We start from the raw sequence: 22251 nt of genomic DNA, 5'->3' as shown, positions 1-22251 counted from the left end.
ACAGCAGGTTGGAGGCAAATGGCAAAACATATATTGCGTCTTACTGCAAATTTATTACATCTATTCCATTATTTGCTTCACTAAAAATTGTCCTGACAGCCTTAGTAGAAAATTTCACATTGAAAAACACAAAAATCAGTACTAAAAAAAGTATAAGAAATTGGAAGATTTACAGAATTAGCCTAAAATCAGGAAGCATAAAGAGTTCTCAGGAAACGGTAACTTAAAAAAGCCAGAAGCCACAGACAAAAATAGAGCTTCCTTTCTGATTTTGTACAATTCCTTTCTGCAAACACTGTTTAGGTAAACATTATTGTAGTTTGTCCTCAAGATAGTAGAGGCTTGATATGAATTAAGGTGCTGTTTTAAGGAAATGTGCATGTTTTGAAAGCACATGGGACACAAAGACAAACACAAAGTTGAGAATGCAGTTTCTGGTTTTTGGAGTGAAAACTAATTGGTTACCGCTAAAACAAAGCATACAAAAATTAACTCAAGGATACAGTTCCTTTTGTGAAGTGAAAAATAACTGACCACTGCTGAAATACTCTTCCTTCACTCTTTCATTATTACCTAGTTTGGGGTAGATTCAGTTGGTTTACTTTGACTTGGAAACCAAAGCTTTAAACTGAGATAGGGAGAGGTTTTCAAAGCAGAATAGGAAAAAGAGCAGTGGGGTGGTTCTGAAAAGAGGGAAGATGCTGCCTTACAAATTCCAACACTCATGGCACTTTATTCCCTTTAGCTACTCCCTACCTGCCGTTAAAAGCTGCATCCTACTTCAGAAACGCAGTTCAGCGCACACTCCAATTCCAGAGCTCTCCTCAGCCCCACCCCAGACCCAAGGGGGTGAGAAAAGAGGGTGATACAGAGGAGGAGGTGGTCTCCTCTTTTCCTCCTTCCACCATTACTGCCCTGGTTTTGTGTCTGGGCAGCTGGGGAAGGAGAGCCAAGGTATGCCTTTGGCATCTGTACTTGGGTCACCAAACACTATGATGGTGCCATCATCTGACTACATTGTGAGTTAAAGTTCAAATAGAAGAGTTTTAAAAGAACTTTTGGTGAGGTAATCCAAGGATCCTATCACTGATTCTAGAGAAAAATAAAATTGTGAATTGAAAATAACCTAAAACTTCAAAAGTAAATTCTGGAACATGACTCATTTCCAACTCATCTGTTGGAACAGCCTGTATTGAAAAGACTCCGCAGAGAGCTCTCGATGGCTTAGAAAACTCAGATGAACGAAATATCTCGACTTGCCGCATTCAAGCAGGTATTTTCTTTCATATAATGGAAAAAACAATCCTTTAGCACCCGTAATGCTAAAAGTTAACTTTAGAGTTGCTTTTTCCTTCCAACTAAAACTGTTGTAACGTCTGTCTAACAGAAGTGTAGGGAAGGTGAAAGAATTATTGTTCTTACTCATTACAGAAAAAAGCAAGGGCACAGTATTTATAACGTTACCATTTTTAATATGTCATGATCATTGACACAGAAAGCTGCAGAAATCTGGAGGAGGACTTTTGGCATAATGAATGGGAAATGATCAGAAATACAAAAAGGCTTGGGTTTTGCATTTAAGTTAAATGTTAAATCAAACAAACACACGCTGAGGAATCTACCCCCTGCTTGTAGATACCAATTTGTCCTCAGATCTACGTCTATGTGTCTTTGAATGGTTGGCAGTTCTACGTTGGCAAAATGAAGTAAAGAGAATTGAGACAATTGTCCGCACTGGAAAAAAAATTTTGCCTCAGGCAAAAGTCATTTTGGAGTTTATTAATTGAGGAGGCCATACTGATATACTGAATCTTAAAAGACCACTGGTGAACAAGTAGATAAATTGGTAGGAAAGAGTTTCAGGAGTTTTGCTTTTTGCCATTCTCTGTAAAACAGCGGTTCTCAAACTTTCATATATATCAAATTCAGCTGGAGTGACCACTTGTTCTGTTTTGTTTTGTTTTGTTTTCTTTTCGGCTGCACAGTGCAGCTTGTGGGATCTTAGTTCCCAGACCAGGGATCAAACCCAGGCCCTGGCAGTGAAAGCACAGAGTCCTAACCACTGGACCACCAGAGAATTCCCTGGAACCACTTGTTTTGAAGGCATATCCCCAGGCCCTGACACTGAGAACTTTGGTTTTGTTTGTCTGAGCGGGGTCCAAGAAATTTTGATACAGGTGACCTGCAGGCCACATAGCAGGCAGCCCCGTGACCCTCACAATTCTGTGGAAATACCTAAATAAGCAAGACTAAAATGTCAATTAAGTTACATAGTATATTCCATGCAAACACTCTTTGAGTTACATTCATCCATTTATTCAACACTCATTTGTTGGTTGGACATTGTGCAAGCCAGGCACATAGTAGGTGCAAAACTCAATTACTTTAACACCCAGCTCTCTGTATAATTTCCTGACTCCCACTTCATCTTGTCCATATAAATACAGTTGTCCCTGTACAGTGCCAGAACATCCAGTTGATTTAATGTATCGACCAGTTTAAATATACACAATAACTTCCTGACTAATACTGAATGTTTTCTGAGATGACTAAAGTTTTGGCTTCGATTAGATGTAGCCACTCTCTGAGTTTTAGAATGCCTAACGAAATCAAGGAGGAAGGTCGTGAAAGTCTTGCCTGAGAACATTCTTCAAAGCTTGAAGTAGAACATAAGAAACAATGACCGTCTCTTGAGACGGAAACAGGGAGACTGGGAGTTGTCGGTGGGCAAAGAACATTCTTTTCACTGTGTACACTTCTGAATTTCTCATCATGTACATGTATTACCTATTCAAAAATAAACATCATTTTTACATTTAAAAAAAATGCTTAAAGTAGAGAAGTTCCTAGAATGGTCCTTGGATTGTGCCCTGAATTGAACCATTTAAGTAAGAGGGGGAAAAGCCCGTGATCCACCACACATGCTGGAGGCTAATTAACGCTCAATTTGAGGACAAATGAGGTTCCCCATTTCTTTCATTCGAGACAATACATTTAAAAATCAAACATAAATATTTGAGCCATTCAACCTACACTTAGCACAGCAATTGCAATATTTTTCTAGCACTGAAGAAATGGTCTTTATCACCTATTTTAGCTAAAGATGCTCTCTCCGGATTCTACCAGGAACTTCAGCTTTGAACACCCGACGACGATAAACACACGCTTTTAGTCTAAATGAATGTTATATGTGTGCACACACAAGCCGCGATTCCTTTATTGAACAACACATATGCACCAAATAAGTTTCAATTAGCACAGGCTACAGAATCCATCCTCCCCCATGCCAACACAAAATGCCCCAGGCCATACATTTAAAGAAATGAATGCAAATTGAAAACAAATGCACAATTACCTTTTCAAAATGATTTAATTTTAATTAACATATTTATATTGCATGTGGATGTTCAATTTAAAACACTTAAAAGAAGCAAATGTAGAAGATTTGATAAAATATTACATATGAAGATTCTGCATTTATCAATTACTGATTCATTTTCTGATTTTAACATTTGCCCAAGAGAAAGCATTACTGGTTAATTTATAAATTCAAAGTTGCTTTTAGATTTTTCTTCTTTTCAGATAGGAAAGTGGGTATTGTCCTGCGTTGTGATTTTCAAGCACTGTATTCCAACTATTCACTTATCCAAAGCGATTACAGTGCTAATAGAAGCATTTGGGTTTAAAGTCAGTGTTCAAATAGCTGTATTATGCAATTAGTCAATATGCAATTACAGGGAATCTAATGGAGCCAGATGCATGCAGTCCAGATACATGCAAACTAGAGATTAAGACTTCCTCGGTTTTATGCATATAAGCAAATTATGCAGTTAAACAGGGCTCACTAAAGAATGAATTGCATCCATTTTTAACCAGTTGGACTATGCGAATTTTCATTTCACCAGTTCAGAGAGATGCCTTAAAGCTCTGAAGCTTTTCAATACTGTAATAGTGGTGTGAAGTTTCAAGTACCCATAGCAAAGACAACAAAAAAAGATGTCCTTAATGTTTTTCCTAAAGTAGGGCTTCTTTCCCCTCCCCCACTCGATTTCTTTCACAACAATGTCTTATCAGAAAGTCTTGTGAGAACGCTTCCCTGCCGTCTCATTCACAAGATTAAATCTAGTGCCTTGAACATAAACATTGTGTTTCGCTGGAACATTCAATGGAAGAAGCTTCATTTCACATCCTTGAAACACCCGCAAATCAGGCTCAAAAATCATGGAAGGCTGAGAAATGATCAAGGAATAGACGCCTGATGGAACAGATGCACAGATGCTGTGCCGGAAGAAAAGACAAATGCTGAAGTGCATAATGATTTTGAAAAGATTTCTTTATCAAACATGTCATTTGTTTGAAAGACCAGACTTGTTGGCATCAGATGTGGGACATCAGCTTGTTAGCAAAATGAAACATGATGGCTGCTAGATACTGGCGACTGATGAATCAATTGAAATCACTCATGTTGCTCAACTGAACATCTTCATTTAATATGTCAATGGTCAGAAGTTAACGGAACACCTTCTGTATTGGGTTATCACCACAACCAATAAGATGTCACATCTCAGTGGATACCCTGGCTGAATATTTTTGTAAAGAAGAGTGAAGTCGCCAAAAACATGTTATCAGCTGGCCCAACCAATTACATACTCTGTGGATGATTAGCTGCAAAAATAGAATATGAGTGTAGCTTTTCCGTGTAAGTTCTGGCTGGGTAACGTTAGTGAATCATTTGTAAGCAATTTCCATGCACTGGATTTATATCAAGATGTTAAAATACATTTATTTAGCTGTACTACAAATAGCCTCCTATTATCGACTCCGGGACATTCACAGAGGGAATCGTTGGCAATAACATTTTTCTCATTTCTTCAATGAAGTTTCTGATGACCCAATTTTTTTAAAAAGGACTTTTTTTCCCCCAGAGTACAAAAAAAAAAAAAAAAAAAACACCACACACACAAACACAATAGGAGCAGGAACTTAGATTCTTTTCTAAGAACATAAGAGGGTGTTCTCCTGCCCGCCCCCACCCCCCTTCCCGGTTCTATAGGAAAAGGCTGTACTGAGCGACTTGATTTTCGGACTCCAGAGTGATATCACCTATAGGAGGATCCGGCCACGGGAGGCACTACAGCACTGCACTAGACATCAGTTTTCAAACTGGTCATTTAATATAACCTTGCTCCTACTCGCTGACAACCAACCAATACTCAAAATAACGTTAACACCACGGCGGACCCCCGCTTCTAATAGGGCAGCCTCAGGAAGAAAGAAATAGACGAAGGTGATAAACCGGTGAAAAAAGGAATAATGAAAAGTCCCCCAGGCCTCCGTACGAAAGCCATTAACATTTAGCAGTACAGCCTCTCAGGGAAGCTCCAAGCCCCCAAAATCAGTGGGAAGGAAATACTTCCCACTCAGACCAGTTCATCTGGGAAGAGCTTAGTGTGTTGGTGTTTTTGTTTTGTTTCACCGCATAAATAGACCTATGCTGAGAAAAAATACATTTCATCATGCTATAATAGAGGATTTCTACACTTTCATTTAAGCCTCAATTTTATTAACATAAAATAATCAGGGTATTCTTTAAAAACATAGTAAAACCAAAAGCATGGCTGTAAAGTAATGACTGGTGGCTGATGTTTGTTTTGTAACAAACTGAAGTGAGGCCATCACCTAGGGAGTCCATAAACTTATTCGAAGGATGCTGACATTGGTCAAAACATTTCAGGGACTCCTCTTTGGGAACTGCCTTCAGAGCTAGCTTCCAAGCCCCACAAGAAAATCAGTCTCATTCCTCTATAGTCACACCCGCACAATACTAGCATAAATTTAGTAGGGGGAAACTGAATAATTTAAGACATCACAAGATTTAATCTTATCCTTAAATGTGAATGCCAATTTTCACATTGTAAAATTGTCATTTAATTTAAATATAGTAAGAAGCTGTTGCCTCGAGTAAAAATTGTGTCAAATTAAAAGTAAACCATTAAATTACTGTTTACAGATTTTTAAGTACACAACTTATTTTTAATCTAAGAATAAGTGTATTCATCGGAAGATAATGAACAACAGGCATTTAATAACATTTTAATTTTATGTGTTTAAATATTCATAGCAATGTTCATAAACCCATATGCCTGATCTAGTGATTATGCTTATGAAATGCAGTATTTCTTATATGCCCTAACTCTCCATCTATTGTCTGAAAACTGCATTAATTTGCACCCCAGTACAAATCACTATATGTTTTTAGTAAAATATTCCATAATATTAAAAATAGGAAGCTACCCCAAAGCAATGAAACAATAGCTACCTGCAAGAGAAAAAGAAGCGAATTAACATTTGTCCAGGGCCTACTCTGTGCCAGGCTCTTTATGGACATGTTTAATCCTTAGAATAACCCTAGGAGGTATTATTATCATAGTGCAGCTGGCTCATGCACAACTTGGTAGTTTACCTTTCCAAGGGCTTTTTTAATAATCCCATTATAACACTCCACTGCCTGTCTGAAAGAACGCAGTTCTTGTTCTTAAAAACAAAACAAAAAATTCTACCAACATGTTTCTGGGGGGACATAAGAATGTCAAGTTCTAGGGAGCTAAGAATCAAAGAATCATAGTCTTTCTTGACCGGCCTGTGTGCCTACTCTTGATGTAAATGAACAACAAAAATCAGAGGGAGATGAGCAGTTTTCCCCTCTACTTAAAAAATTATAGTATCATCAGTCTACTTAGCAGAAATTTTAATAAAACTGGATCTAAAGAACCAATAGCAATATACTCTATCAGTCTGCAGTTTTACAATACCTCATCATGGCATAATCATGTCAAATAAATAGAATGATGGCCACTCACAGATTACATTAGATTACAGATGTTAAATGTAAAATGAGAAATCAAGTATCTGGAGTTCGAAGAATTTCTCTGAAGTGTCTTCATCTTCTCTAGCACTACAGTTAATTAACGACAACTTGTGTTTTAATAACACCTATATTCCATGATTCTATAAGTGTTCTAATCAATGGTTGCCAAGTTGTCTGCCCCAAGAACCACTCTGGAGCTTCTGAATAATGTACATGTAATGTGCTATGCTGCAATGTCCCCTTTCCAGAGGCCCTCCTTTCTCCTTTAAGGTTATTTTTGGCTTTGCCTTTCCCTCTCTTTCTCACCCAAATAGCGGTGTTCAAATGCTCTTTTTTCTCCAAAGTCCTACCTCCAGTACTTCCTTCTAATCATCCCATTCAATCCTTGACTCTGAATTCTTCCCCTGACCTCCCCAGCACCTGGCCCTGAGTCCCTCTGGGAAAACACTGTGAGCTCAAAACAGTTGGTTGGAGTTTGTTCAGTGGGGTTTTTTCCCCAAGTTTATTGCTCAGTGAAAGCCAAGGTATATCATGAAAAATGTGAATAGAATATTAACTGTCCCAATTCAAGAGGTTAATCAAGGTTATTTAGGGGCTATAGTTGTCACTGTAATAAAATAATCACAAAAAATAATTTAAATGGTTTTATTTAAGTCAAACAACAATTGTAGAGATCCTAGATATTGCTTTTTGAACACAAACATAGGAAATTAACAAAACAAGCATTCATACTTCTAGTTTTAAACACTTAAGTTCTACATGTGGAATGCAGATATTTGAAAGAGATTTTCAACAAGGTCAACACAATGTATGAGATAATACACACTGGGTTATGGATTAGGCTAGTCTTCACCTCCATCTTCCCGTTTATGATCCTAAATTGGCTGGGGGAGTGTGTGTGTGGGGGGGGGGTGCTTTTTTGCTTTTTCATTTCACAAATGATTGCTCAACACAGAATGAAATACACCAAAAGAAGAAAATAGTCTTTTTATACCTAGGGAAGAAGCTACTACTCTTAAAATGATCACTTCAAGGTAACAGACATCCAAATTGATGTGGTTTTCTTTGAAACCTCATCAGTAAATCATTTCTTGCACAGTAGGTTCGGCATTAACCCTGCATTTAGGATAGGTAGTGTTATGGAGGGCTGGCTGCTGCATACCAACGTCAGTATCAAGTTCTTCATCAGGAATTAGAGACTGTCCCGGATACCAAGCAGGACAACACTGGCAAAAAAACAAAAAGTGAACTGCAGATAGGTCAAAACAAGCTACATTTACTCTTAGAAAAATTTCATGAAACATTACTGGATATGTCATTTTAAATGCTAGCTTATAATAAAACACGATGGAATCTTTTATTTTTAATACCTCATGTTCAAAGGTATTAAAGGTATGGTCTTTACATAGGTTGTGTCTTAATAAAACACATTAGACAACATACACATCTTATTAGAGAACAAACATTAAAAACTTGCCATCTGGTGAAGGCTATTTTTATAGTTACTATAGAGCTCACGTTTCTCTATTCAATCAGATCAGTAAATGGGTTGAACTGTCATCACATTGAAAATATACAAAATTGTTTGCTCTATTAGATGATTTTTAAAGAAATATATTTTCTTTAGTTTTAACAGATTCTTGGCAACAGGAATCTTATTCAAAGAAGTTTTGCTCCTGTGTTAAGTTACTATCAGTCCAAGTGCTCTGAACACTCCCCCCTTTAAATGCTTCCTGCAAACTTAGTATTTCAAGCTGTAAATTTCAATAGTTATGGTAGAAACCAAACCTCAGTGGGAAAAGCAGTGCCCTTTGGAGTTGTCATTCAAACAAATATAAGAGTTCTACCAATTTATCACTTGTCCAGTTTTGCAGAAATTCCATTCACATAACTCCTATGAAAATCAACCACAGTTTTACCATATCAAATGACCCAAAGCACACCACAGGTATCCAGGGGAGATCGTTCACCAGTGCATCTTTAGCTTGATTTTAAAGTCAACCTTAGAGACAATCTGGGCGCTGCAGTTCTCAGAGACAAACTGCCTACCCACGGGCTAAAGATTTTTCAAGTTAATGAACTTTTCATGTGCCACACTTCTGGTACCAAGAGATTTAACCAGGAAAAAGCTCAAACCTCAGGGTTCAAACTACAGCATGAAAAAATAAAGTATACAGCAAGCACCATCTACTTCCTTTGATCTCTCAAAGATGTCAACACTCTATTCCAGTCCGGGGGTGGGGTGAAGTGGCTGAGCCCTGGAAGGAAACTTCACCCAAAGGGGGAAAAATCTGTTTGGTGGCAATTTCAAAACAAGTTTCCAAACTGCAGAAGGGACTCCAGCCCCTTTGACTTGCAGGAACCACACATAAGAAAAGGACAGAAAACACTACAAGGCAGGCTTATTTTAATTGCCCACGGGTTTCCAATGCAAAGCACGACAACTTAAATGCATATTCCAAATTCTTGCTCCAAAGCCGTCTTCTTTGTGCACTGAAAAGGAGGAAAGACAACCCCATCAATTGTTCTCTGCAGATAAAGGCACTGTTTTGTAGATTTCCCCCAAATCTGAGCCAGCTTTGCTAATGACCTGCCCACCCACCTGGGGCCCTTCCCAAGGTGGCCCACGGGAGCTGCCCCACACCTTCAGGAGCCCAAATTCTCGACAGCGGGCAGCCCCAGAAGGCTGTCTTTTCGTTTAGCTGCTGGCCTCCACGAAGACGCAACCTGAAAGAATTCGTGCCGCTTATTTTTCTAGAGGAGACGGGGGTCAATGACTACATTTTTAAAGCCCCACATTGTTTTTTCCTCACGAAAGACATATGAAGGCGAATCTGCAACATTTTTCTGCAGAGAAAACACGGACTCGAGATCCCAGAGCTACCAGGGGTTCTTTCACACGCCAGTATTAAGGCAGTTAAGCAAAAGCTGAATGAAAGTTTTCGGAATCGCGGCCTTTTTTTCTCTTTTTTTCGTTAGACCACCAGCTGTTACAGCACACACAAAAGCGTACACAGTACTGTTTTTCATAGGCCCGCGTTTAAATGAGATATGCAGAAAACGGGGCCTGACGAGCGTGTAGGGTTCGAAATCGCAACGGCACCTCCGTGTCGCTAATCCAGGGCATTTGGTTTGGAAACGGTGCCTCCGTGCTCCGCTCACGGGCCCCGCCATTGTCCTGGAAGAGAACGGTGTCCACTCCTTGGCATTTCGAGACTCGAAGGTGCTGGGGGATCCCGACACGGTCACGAAGCTCAAAATGGCATCCCCCACCCCAGAGGGCCCGGGAGAGACGATTTCAGTCGGGACTGGAGGGCGTGGCGGCCTCCAGTGGGTTTCAGGTCCAAGCCCCCCCCACCCCGGGAACCCCAGCCCCCAGAAGACTCGCCAACTTCCCACGCCCAGGATGCCCTGGAAGAACTTCTTCGCTTCCGTTTTTTTTTTTTTTTTTAAAAAACAATTTTGCGCTCGGCCGCCACGACCTACATTCTCCCGCGAGGCGCTCCGAGCCGAGGAATAACAAGGGAGTTGAAACCACACAACAGTTCGGCAGCCCGCAGTCAGCGCTTTGCTGCGCTCCGCGGGGGTTCGCATCCGGCCGCCATGTTCCTGACCCGAGAGCCGCCCCCAAAACCAGCCCCCCTTCTCCCCAGCCCTCCCCTCCGCCCCCCTCCCGGCCCGGCTGAGGCCGCGGCGCTGCAAAGCCGCTTTCAACTCTTCCCCCGCCGCCCCCTCGCAGCGAAACCCGACTCGACGGCTGCGGGCTGTGCGCCTGCGCGCGGCGCGGGCTCGGGAGCGGGCGGGCTCCCGGCCGCGGCTTGAAAAGGCCGGAGCGACGGGGAGCGGGGGAGGGGTTGGGGCCCAGGCCGGAGCCTACTCTTTCCTCCCAGCGGGTCACCATTCCAGCCCCGGCGCGGCTCTCACACGTGCGCGCTAAAAACCCACTTCAAAGTCTGTTCTTGGCGCGGGGGCGGCCTCCGGGCCCTCGCGCGGGCCGCCAACCAGGCCCCGAGCCTTGCCACCCCCTCCAAAACCCTGGCGCGGCGACGAGACCGGTAGGGCCGAGCGCGAGAATGCTCGCTTAAGAGCCCCGGGCGCCGGGATCGGCCTTCGGGCGTGCGAGTACCTCCCTCCCTCCCCCACCCCACCGCCACCGCACCGCCGCCTTAAGAAAATGAATGGAACACAAAGTTTGCGGCCAGCGCTGCGCTGTGGCCATCGGAGCTCACCATTGTTTGGGCTCGTATTGACCCCAGGTCCGGATTAGGTAGCGGCTGATTCCTGCTTTACAGCCCCGCCGGCCTAATGAGGCCGGGAAGGCGATGGGGCGCGAAGCGTCCTCGGAGCCCGGGCGACCGCCGGCTTACGGCCGCCAAGGGCCCTGTAGGTGGAGGTCAAAGGGTCAGCTGGCCGAGACTGCGAGAGAATTGACCCTAGGAAATGAGGTCCCCTCCTCCCGGCCCCAGCTTCGAACGGGCCTTGCAAGAACTTGGTGTGTGGACAGGGACCCCGGGCGCCCCGACGAGGGGCCTGAGGACCCCGAGCGGGAGCCCTGACTTCCGCAACGCCTGGCCTCGTCCCGGGGCAAAGCCTGACTAGACTTGAGCCCCGAGGGGGCAGACAGCCCGAGAGAAAACCAGCCTAGCTGCCGGGCGGAGATGCCGCGCTTCAGGGGATGAGCACGCCGGTAGCGATTCTTTCAGAAACTTAAGTGGAAAGATGGCCCTTAGACTTTTTTCGTTTGGGGGGTTTTATAAGGGGAGGAGAAGGAGCCAGGGGCGAAGAGGCGAGGAGACAGCAGGCGGCGAGGAGGGGGGGAGGGGCGAGGAAGTCCTGAACACAACTTTCCTGGGAGGCTTTGTGAACGGAGGAGGTCCCTGCTAACTCTCCAACCTCCGCAGTAGCTAGGACCGACTGCCCTGCTTAGCCTGGACCCTGATCTTTAACCTTCCAAGCTGGATGAAGTCCAGACTTCTGTCTGCGTGGAAATAGACACCTTCCCCTTCCCCACCCAACGTGGAAATCTTAAACTAAACCACCCATTTTGGAAAAGATGATGGACTTTTAACAAAGGTCTTACCAGGTGCAAGAAGTAAAATAACAGGTCGATTACTGAGAACCCAGCTGACATTCATGGTTTCCAGCTGATCTATCTTTAGGGCTGCAAGGGTTTTTTGTTGGGGGGTGGGGGGTGCGTATTCTTTAAGGTATTTACTGAAAATTCAAGAATGTCAATGTGCACTCCCAGAGTCAGATTATAAGAAGAAAATCTGTGAAAAGTTTTCTACTAACGTAATCTTTTCTTTGCAACAAATGACAAGGGCAGAGGGATAGACTATTTGAGAAATACGATGCTACACCCAGATTAGAGGAAATCATGTAGAGGGGCAAAACTTTTACATTATCTTAATATAGGTTATCATCATTGTTCATTGGCATCTTCCCCTCTTAGGACACAATGCTCTACGGTAAATTTTTATGGTAGAGTAATTTCAAGCCTAGTAAAGAAAGAGCAAACTCTTCTTTATGTGTCCTAAGGAGATGTTTAATTGTTTAATATATTTAATGCGGAGGGGTGGGGGAAGCAAGTTTCTGAAATAATCTTTCAACCAACCCATCATTCTACTGCCATTTAAGGTTAGGTTACATTGGGGGTGGAGAGGGAATTCATAGAGAAAACAGTAAACTGTGGAAGTTAAATGCATATTTCGGAAGAAAAACATTATTTAGACTTCAGTTGGAACACATTTAGAGCCAATCTTATGAGTATGCACTTTCTGAAAACTTGCTGAGCATTTAAAATGGTCTCTGGTTTGAAGTGAAGGAAAAATCCTGAAATAGGAATTTGGTCCAGCACCCTCAATGTCAAGGTCAAGATTGGAATGTCTGGGCTAGGAGTGGTAGACTGACCAGGTTACCTGCTCATCACTTGTGAAGTCATCCCAATCCGTTCATGGCATTCAGACCCTTGCCTTGTCTATGGGTGGAGGAAAGTGCAAAAAAACGCATTCTCCACAAACAAAAAATCGCATCCAAAGCATTTTGCAATTCGAAACTGTCAATAATTAACTGTTGACAAAGATCAGTAGATAACTTAAAATACACTGCTTCAACTGTGTCCAGGGAATCAAAGTTTCTTTTAATCATCAGAACTTCTCTGGGCATTTCAATTTAAGGTCGATTTATTTGAACATGGAAAAAAATCAGGCACCAAATACAAAAATGTTATAAATAGATGTGCCAAGACTTTATTTCTTCAAAAAGAACAATAAACAAAATTCTAGAATTCAAAATGATTATGTATAATACCAAACTGACTGCCACCAAAAATCCTAGAGCACTGCCCCTTCAAGAGAAGGAGGTACTTGGCCTATTCATTACATTTCTAAATTCTTTACAATTCCTTATCTCCACCATTCTATTTGCTGATTTGCAAGTTGGTTATTCATGAAGAGATTGGGCTCTCAATATTAAACAGCACCCTAAATTAGTAAAAAAACAAAAAACAAAAAAACCTCTCTCAGTACTCTACCCACTCCACCCCCCCAAAATAGCAATCACTTTCTTTTTCATATAACTGTAAGAGAACTGTTTGTCCAAATGAGTTGCTTCGCTGAAGATTAAATGGATTGTTAATATTTTATCACAAAGCAAACAACCATTTTTCATTGTTATTGATTTTAATGGAAACAATGCTCTTAACATCTTTGCCTACAAACCATGAACTTTAAAAATACATATTTTGCAAATTTTTTCTTTCCATAATATTTCGGAACCGCTGCAGTTATTACACCGCTATAAAAATGTTATGAATAATTGTGATAATTACGAATTGTACTATATACAGCAAAACAAACCAGCCTTTGCCTTCCAAAATTGTAAATGGACTATGGTTCTTTTAAGAAGCACTTTAATCATAAGTAAGCACGGCTCGACTGGCCTTACTCATCACCACTGTTTCAGACATATGCTTACTTTTGAAAATATATAGATAGCTAGATAGATTTGATAGGCAGATTAGATAAGTCATAGATACAAACATATATAGGTATATGGGTGATCTCAATAGAATAGACAGACATGCATCTTGCCGCAATGTTCATTTTTATGTAAGATAATAAAAAAAAACTAAGGGACATAAAACTCATTAGGTTACCTTATGTTTATATATGTAGGGCAGGGATGATTAAATCCAGCTTCTCAGTCTTTGAAGTACAAGATTGAGATGTCATGGCCACTAACTGAATTGATCAGTAATATTTGATTTGCATGCCGAAAATCCAGGACAAACACATTTAAACTCGCAGTTAAACAACCATCTGAGCTAAAGAAAGGAGGGTCTTCCCAGATGGAAACTGACACTGTAAAGAATCTATACTGCAATAGAAAAATAATTTAACAATTAAAAAAGGGATCTGAGTGAGTTATAAATACCAACAAACAAGATTTCATTTGCTCTCGTCTCCTCTTTGTAGAAGGAGGCTGTTACAAAACAAGAGAAAGGAGTCAGTGGTTCAAAAATTGTAAATTGTGTTCTTTCAAAACAATAAAATTTAATGCTAAAGCGGTTATAATCAAAAGCTGTACAGAATTTGTTAGAAAACATTTTCCATAAATACTGTTCAGTTCCCGGCACTTGTAGCAATAATTAAATTACAAACGATAAATATGGCATCAATGGATATGTATTTACAAAAAAAAAAGTTATTACAAAAGGCAACTGTATACTAAACGTCACAATCTGTGTAGAGTAACATCACATCCTCAGCCTGAAAAAATACTGAACAACAGTTTCGACCCCATTAGACAAAAATACATTCACAAGTGTAATGCTTTGAGGAAAAGTTCAAGACATAACAGGACTTTGGCACGGTTTAAGACTGTGAGAGTTTAAACAATCACCACTAAGGCGAAGATTTTTCCATCAGTTTTAACATCACCACCACCACCAATAAGCCTTCTATAACTTCCTCTCAGGAAACAGGACAAGAGTTAAAATGAACTGAAGGCGTTTAGGGATGGGGTGAGCAGAGAGCAAGAGAAAAGGGAGGAAAAAGCAGTGAGAAGATTTTTTTTTTAATCCTTCAAATGCCAAAACATATTTTCTAATCCTGAGAAAAAAGGGCATGGCTACTTTTGGATCTTGCCCCAAAACCTTCCTGGACAATTGCAATTAACAAGATGTAGCCCTATGTATGGCCTCTTGCCTTAAAACTCCATTTCCATCTGATTGGTCTCAGTTTTCTTTTTAAAATGCATTTGGTCCATTCTATGGTTAACAGGGTTTGTGTTTGTGTTTGTCCTCAGACGTACCATTCGTTAAAATTGGGAGGAAGTCCAGGGTTGTGGCTGGTGCTAGTTTGAACTGCAGAAGGGGTTTTAGTGGTATCTTTACTGTTTGCAGAAGCTATAGCGGGTGGAGTGGAAGATTCATAGCCTGAACTGGCAGCAGGGGAGGAATCTGACCCTTGAGATTCATGAACCTAAAATTAACATGTATATATTATAATGAATATAATTCCAACTGGCATTGTGCAAGCAAAAACAAGAGCAGAATTAGAGCACTGTAAGAGCAAGACCGCCCAGTGACCCACTTAAAAGAGAAATGCTGCTGATTTGGGGGTTTTGTTTTTAATTTCCACATTACCGATGTCTAGAAAACCCCAAGATGTTCGCCAACAAAACAGTCTGAGTCCTAAGACTGGCATTATGGAAAAGGAATAAAGCACTCTGATTTACTCATGCCCCTTCAGAAATGCTTTCTCCGTGGATGGAGCGGGGTAAGCACGTAGTCTTTGGGGCCCTACAAAATACTCCGGGCCCAGGTTTCGCCAAGCCCGCTTTGGCTTGGGAAAACAGGTACAGAGAAAGGTGGCACAGGCGCCCTGGGCGCTGCGAGGTCTCAGATAAATGCGTGGGAATCCCACCGCTCTCCTCGGCCCTATTGTTTTACCGGAAGCCGAAGAGGGAATGAACCACCCGCCCCCGGGTTCGGCGCGGGCACTCTCGGTTCCCACCGCGGGCTGAGCCGGGTAGAGGCGGCCACTGCGACCTCCAGCCCTGGCGAGCTCGGTTAGAGCTTCCCAGTAAACAACTGATTGTTCCCTCCGCTCCCTCCTCCTCCCCACTGTGCTCTCCCCCGCCCCCCTCCGGGTCCCCAAAATGGGTTCAAGGTGTCAACGCTGGAGCAAATCGGATTTAACGTGGAAGATACAGGGTTGGCAGCGCAGGCGCTTCCGTTCCGCGACCCGGCGTCGGGCCGAGTGTTTATAAACCGCCGACCGCTAATAAAGAGGTAATTACCTTCATGTGCTTGCGCAGGGAGCTCGGGTGCGTGTAGGACTTGTCGCACACTTTGCAGATATAGGGCTTGTCCGAGGTGTGCACATGCATGTGCTTCTTGCGGTCGCTGCTGTTGGCAAAGCGTCTGTCACAGCCTTCAAATTCACATTTGAACGGTTTCTCACCTGCAAAAGGCAGAAACGCAAAGGGGGGTAAATATGGTCAGGGGCCGCGAGCTTCCTTGGGCCGAGCAGCGGGAGACAGAGCGCCCGGCGGTCTTCCCCGAGAGGGAGCGCCGACTGGGGGCGGCTGTGGCATCTCTTTTCCCTGGAGAAAAATGGAGAGCGCGGGTTGAGCCTGCTGGGGTGGGGAGTGGTGGTCGGGGGCGGGGGTGGGGCAGGGCCGGCCCAGAACCTGCCCGGCCCTTTGTTCTCGCACGGGATGGAAAGCCCCTGGCTCCTCCAAAGTTGCCCCTGAGTTGCGGTACCCCCCTACCCGGCCCGGGGCCTCCAAGCGCAGCCCCGTTGTGCCGATATCTCGGCGTTGCAGCCAAGGCCGGGCGGGACAATGGACCGGGGACAGGACAATCCCTTTTAGTTCCTCCTTTGTACCTTTTAATTTGCCTCTTTCAAATGCAGCGATTTTGCTAAGCCCAGTATTAAAAAGCTTGGGTCGTCGTACTTAACGTTCGAAAAGAGAAAACTATATAAATCCAGGGGCTCCGGACAGTTTTACAAGATGCTCTGAACAAACCACGAAACTGTCGTGCCTTTTCTACTTTAGCTTTCCTCCCGGAGGACTGAAATGAACCTGGAACTCCAAATAAAGATAGTTTGACAAAAGTATCATTTAATTAGGAGATGTGCCAATCAATGGTAAAAAAGAGCGGAAGTAACCGAAAGTTAGTTTTCATTAGCATTTCTATGGTTGCCTCCCCCGACTGTGTGCCGAGACTAAGTCGCTTGTAAGCAATTCCTCTCCACACGTTCGGAGTCCCTTCATAGTAACCCAGAAAGAGACAAAAAGAGGCGGCGCCAGTTTGTTCCTGGGCGCGAAGGTTCCAATTAGTTCCTGAGACCGCAGAGCCGTCTGCCCGGGAAGCTAGAACTGGGCAAAAGCGCCGCGGGGCGGGGAAGGCGAGAGGTAGAGGGACAGTGACAGCGCTACTTTTTCGAGCGGCCCCGGAGGGGCGCCGCCCCTCTCTCTCGCCGCCACCCCTCGCTCCCTCGCGCTGAAAGTCGGCTTCGTGGCGCGGTGCCGCGGCGGACCCCGCGCCCGCCCTCCCCCTTACCTGTGTGGGTCCTCTTGTGGATCTTGAGGTTCTCGGAGCGGGCAAAGATCTTCCCGCAGCCCGGGAAGGGGCAAGGGAAGGGCTTCTCGCCCGTGTGCACCCGAATGTGATTGACCAGTTTGTACTTCGCCTTGAAGGACTTGCCCTCGCGGGGGCACTCCTCCCAGTAGCAGACGTGGTTGTTCTGCTCCGGGCCCCCCACATGCTCCATGGTGACATGTGTCACCAACTCGTGCATGGTGCTGAAGGTCCGGTCGCAGCTCTTCTTGGGCCGGCTCAGCTGAGCCTCGTCGATCCACTTGCACGACAGCTCCTGCTTGATGGGCTGCCGCATGTAACGGAAGAAGGCGCCGGGCCCGTGGTGGGCCGCCACGTTCACGCCCATGTTCATGTTCATGGGGCTGTAGTTAGGGAACTGCGCGCCGGCCGTGTAGGGGTCCGTGCGCGGGCTGGCCACCGGGCGGTACGGGTCGGCGCGGCCGAACAGCTCTCCGCGCAGCCCCAGGTGGACCTGGTTGTTGTCCACGTGCCCGGTGGGCGACGGGTGCCCGGCGCCCTGCTCGTGCAGCCCGGGGAAGAGCAGGTAGCCGGGGGGCTCAGGAATGCCAGCCGGAGCGTGCAGGCTGCTCGCCGAGCCGGCGAAGAGCCCGTGCTGCCCGCCACCCGAGGCCGCCTCGCCGAGCCCAGAGCCGCGCTGGCGGAACAGAAAGTCGCGAGTGGAGTTGAAGGCGGCGGAGGCGGCACCGCCGTAGCTGGGCACCTGGCCGGCGTGGTGATGGTGGTGATGGTGGTGGTGATGATGGCCCAGGGCGTTGGCGTAACCCGAACCCTGCGGCGTGAACGCCGAGCTCTGGCCGGAAGACAGATCGTGAGCCGCGGCGGGGCTCAGCTTGAAGGCGGCGGCGGCGGCGGCGGCGGCGTGGGGCGAGTCCCCGAAGGGATTCAGCCCAATGCCCGCCGGCTCGCGGTTGGGCATCTCGTGGTGGCGCGGCGCGCCGAAGCTGCCCACTCCCAGCCCGGGGAACTGCGGGCCTCCGTCCAGGAGCATCGTCATGGGTGGGGCGTTCTGGTCACCAGCGATCCGGCTGAAATGAGCGAGGGTGCGGGCGAAGGAGATCTCCGAAGTGTCGCAGTCGGAGAGGGGTGGCGGCGGTTGGACACAGTCGGGAGACCCCCAAGGCAGTACCAGGGGCTGCAACTTTCCGTCGCTGCGAGAGTCTCCTGCAGAGGGATAGGAGGGAGGAGGGGAAGTAGAAGGACCTGGGGGGGGGGAAGGAGGGGGGAGAAGGGAGGAGAAAAGACTCTGGGACTAGATCTGGTTTAACAAACTAACAAGCGCGCACAAAGAAAAATAAGCAAAATAATAAGTGGAGGGCGGAGTTTGCCAATCCTGTCCAGGGCACCCCTCCTCTCCCCGAGAGCGCACAACCGCGGGGCCAGAAGGCTCCCTCGGCACGGGCCTCACGGCTAGACTGCGCTTAGAAGCAGAGCCAGCTCGCGGCCGGCGGGCAGGAGGCAGGCTCGGTCCTCGCGGCTCGCCGCGCCAGTCCCAGCCTCTTCGCCTCCAGAGTAATGTCCTTGAACTGATAAAGTCACTCACTCACTCCTCTCACATAAACCGAGCGGGAGGCCGCGCGGCGAGGGCCAATGGGGAGCCAGCTGGCCCGCGGTCACCTGACCCCCGGCCCCGCAGCCTATTGGCCGTCGCCACACTGATTGGCAGCGCGGAGCGGGGAACATGGCAGCCGCGGCCGAGCGGCCGCCGCTGATTGGGCCGTGGCCGGGAGCCTGGCAGGTGAGGCGGCTGTGGCCGGGCGCCCGCGAGTGGGCTCCGCGGGGCTGGCGCTGCCGTGGGGAACTGGAGCCAGGCTCAAGCTGGCGACCGGCGGGGCGGAGCCAGGGCCTCTCCCTGGCTTCCCTCCCGCCAGAAGCGGGCGAGCACCCCTCGGGCGCGCTTTACCCGCTTTGGCCAAATGAACTCTTTGCCGCGCGAGGATCGTTCCCACCGTCGGCGCGGCGCTGGACGTCCAGCCCCGCTTGGGCCCCCTCCGCCTCAACACCTCGAGAATGTGCCCCCTCCGCGGCCTCAGGGCGCGGATCCCAGGGCGAGAACAACAGTTCCACTCTCGCGGCCCATTAGCCGCGTCCTCCCCACGCGCCACTGTGGGCCCTGATGTCCCCGAGAGCCCGGACCCAGGCCGGCCGGCTCGCCGTCTGTGACTCAAGCTGCTGCCGGCCGGCCGAGGCCCGAAGGAGGAGAAATGGTTACAGTTAGAGACATCTCCCTTACTTCCGTCTGAGCCGCGCATTGACTCTTTGGTTTGTGAGTCGTGGCTGTAGTATACTGTCCCCATCACTGTCCCCGCCATCCCCCCCCCCCACGACACACCAGGCACAAGACGGCAAACACATATAACACGGTAAACTCGCACACACCACAGTAAACACGCACACAACTAGCAACAGTAAGTACACACAACCCAGTAACACAACAAACTACACATAAAACAGTAAACAGGCACACAACAAATTAAACACACAACAGGATAAACGCACGTAACAGCAAACACACAGAAGCACAAATACTAGACATGCACAGTGTACACTTAGCCTGTGCACACCAAACATGCACACAGCACACTACACAGCAAACTCACTAGACACACACAGAATCAGTGCCGTTTTCAAACCACAGGGCTAATCAGCTTCGAATTCTCAACGTTTTCAAATGCAAAAGTGGGGGGCGGGAATGGGGATTGTGAGGTGGAATTTTCTTCCCTCTGAACTGCCAAGGCTTTGCCCTCTTCTACTCCTACCCGGAGAAGCATACAGTGACCTCGGGAACTTCTTACCCTTAAGGATTGACTTTCCAGGGTTGTGTGTGGGACCACTGTCCCCTCTCCTGTCTGGTGCGAGGTCTTTCTGGACATAATGACCAGGTTCAGACAGGGCTATAAATCCACTCATTTTTTGTCCAGCAGGGCATTTGCGGAGACTGTAGGAGAGTGAGAGTGAAAAGAAAAGGCGGAGAGAAAGATGGCTGTGATTGTCACACCCCGAAGAGAGCCGAGCCCCAAAGTCTGCGCCTTGAGGCAGCCTCACAGCCTGGCCGCCATCTCTCTGTAGGAAACCGAACATCTGATCAAGTTCAGAGGCGCTTGGCGAGACCGCCTCAAGCAGCGCTTTATAACTGCAGCCTTTCACTTCCTGCCCCCCCAATCCGCCTGGCCTGGTCAAGACTTCACCTTCTTTCTTTGCCAGTTTGCTGGGGGGAAACCCTGCCGGTAGCGCACTTACGTAGTCACCCCCTCCCTTCAAACTCGCCCCAATTCTCCCTCTACATCAGAGCTCTCTCCCCAGGTTGGAAGGTGAGTTCACTGCTGACTTAAATTATTACATCTACTGAAAACAGGCTCTCCAAGACTGGCTTCCGTGCCGCTCAGCAGAGGGTTTCTTTGCGGGGGGGCGGGGCGGGGGGAGGAAATGTTCACTGAAGAACAAATAAGCCTAAATCATGCAAATGAATTCCCTGGAGTCAGGTTTACAAAAAGGGATGATTGCTTTTCTTTCTTTTTCCCATTTCTTCCCCCTTCCCCCTTTTATATTCTCCCTTCCTTCTACCTCTCTTCACCTCCCACCAAGCCGCACGGACCCTGGGCGCACAGCTGGTCTGAAAAAGTTTGGATTTCCTACCGGCGCCATCCCCGAGGAGAGCGGGGCTCGGGGGCGGAGAGGAGGTGGCTCTCGAGCCCTAACCCGGCCAGCGCTGATGCGAGGGTTTCCGGGGAGCCCCGCCAGGTACCCCGAGAACCAGGGGCCCGGCGCGTTTGGGAGTCCGGGCCGGCAGCGGGGCGAGGAGCCGAGGAAGGAGGGCGCCGAGGGAGCCTCGCCTGCCCCTTTGCGGGGAGGGGTCCCGAGCGCAGGGCAGGGGATGTCGCCGCCGCTGACCTACCCGGTGCCCAGTGTCCGTTTTGATATGGCCACATTCCGATAATTAATTGCCTCCAGCACGTGCTCTGTAGTCCCAGGAACAAAAAGGCATAATTCAATTAGGTCATCAACCGAGAAGTGGGGAGGGGGATGCTTGTTAAGGGGCCGACCTGAGGCGGTTCAGCCAGGCCAAAACCCCGGGCGGTGGAGCCCTTCCTGGGGCAGCCCGGCCCAGCCCGAGTGTGCGACTCTGAGGGGGTGTCGTTGCTCGTTGGGGCGCAGGGACCCCCGATGCCCCCAAGAGGACGAGGCTGGGGACTTTGTGAGCAGCAGGGCAGAGGCAGGCCATTTCGAATTCTATTTCGGTTGGTCTGAGTGGAGGTTTCTTTCTGGGGAGGGGGAACCCTGACCCTTGGAACGCGATAGAAAGCGAAATACCTCCAGATATAGCAAGTTGCTGCAAAAGAAAACAATCCCCCCCCCCGCAAAGCAAACCACTTCTGTTGGGCAATAATAATAATAATAAGCGAAGTTCTCCTGATTACCTGCAGCCCCCGCCCCTCAACTTACTTTTCGGAGGAGACCCTGAGAACAACTTCGGGGGACAGGGGGCTTTAGGGAGCTGAGTCTGAGAGCAGAGTGGTGGCGGAAAGAGGCAAGTGAAGAAAAGTTTTTTTCTGCACACAGGCTGGGTCGAGGCAGAAGAGAGCTCTGGTTTCTTCGTTTCTCAGGTAGAGGAAGGAATCACTGGGCAGGGCAGGGCAGGGCAGGGCGACTGGAGTCCAGGGGTCGTGGTTCTTATTTTATGCTAGAACCGAGGCTCCCTCGGCAGCTTTGGCTTACTGGGGTTTACATGTGTATTAGGCGGCGTAAATTAACC

General features: G+C 46.9%; 1 protein-coding gene across 2 annotated transcripts; it reads right to left on the bottom strand.

Annotated features, from left to right (window-relative positions):
* Positions 1–7944: 7944 nt before the first annotated feature.
* ZIC3 (Zic family member 3) lies at positions 7945–18495 on the bottom strand. Of its 2 annotated transcripts, none has more exons than XM_068533641.1 (3): positions 17442–18495; positions 16172–16335; positions 7945–8094 (listed from the first exon to the last, which is right to left on the bottom strand). In XM_068533641.1, exons 1-3 carry the CDS (start codon positions 18493–18495, stop codon positions 7945–7947), a joined length of 1368 nt encoding a protein of 455 aa, XP_068389742.1. The 2 variants fall into 2 exon arrangements, with proteins under 2 accessions (XP_068389742.1, XP_068389741.1); XM_068533640.1 differs by lacking the exon at positions 7945–8094 and adding an exon at positions 15172–15351.
* Positions 18496–22251: the final 3756 nt, after the last annotated feature.

This window comes from Eschrichtius robustus, chromosome X (assembly GCF_028021215.1).
Source record: "Eschrichtius robustus isolate mEscRob2 chromosome X, mEscRob2.pri, whole genome shotgun sequence".
NCBI classification, from domain to species: domain Eukaryota; kingdom Metazoa; phylum Chordata; class Mammalia; order Artiodactyla; family Eschrichtiidae; genus Eschrichtius; species Eschrichtius robustus.
This window is presented reverse-complemented; position numbering and strand designations above follow the sequence as displayed.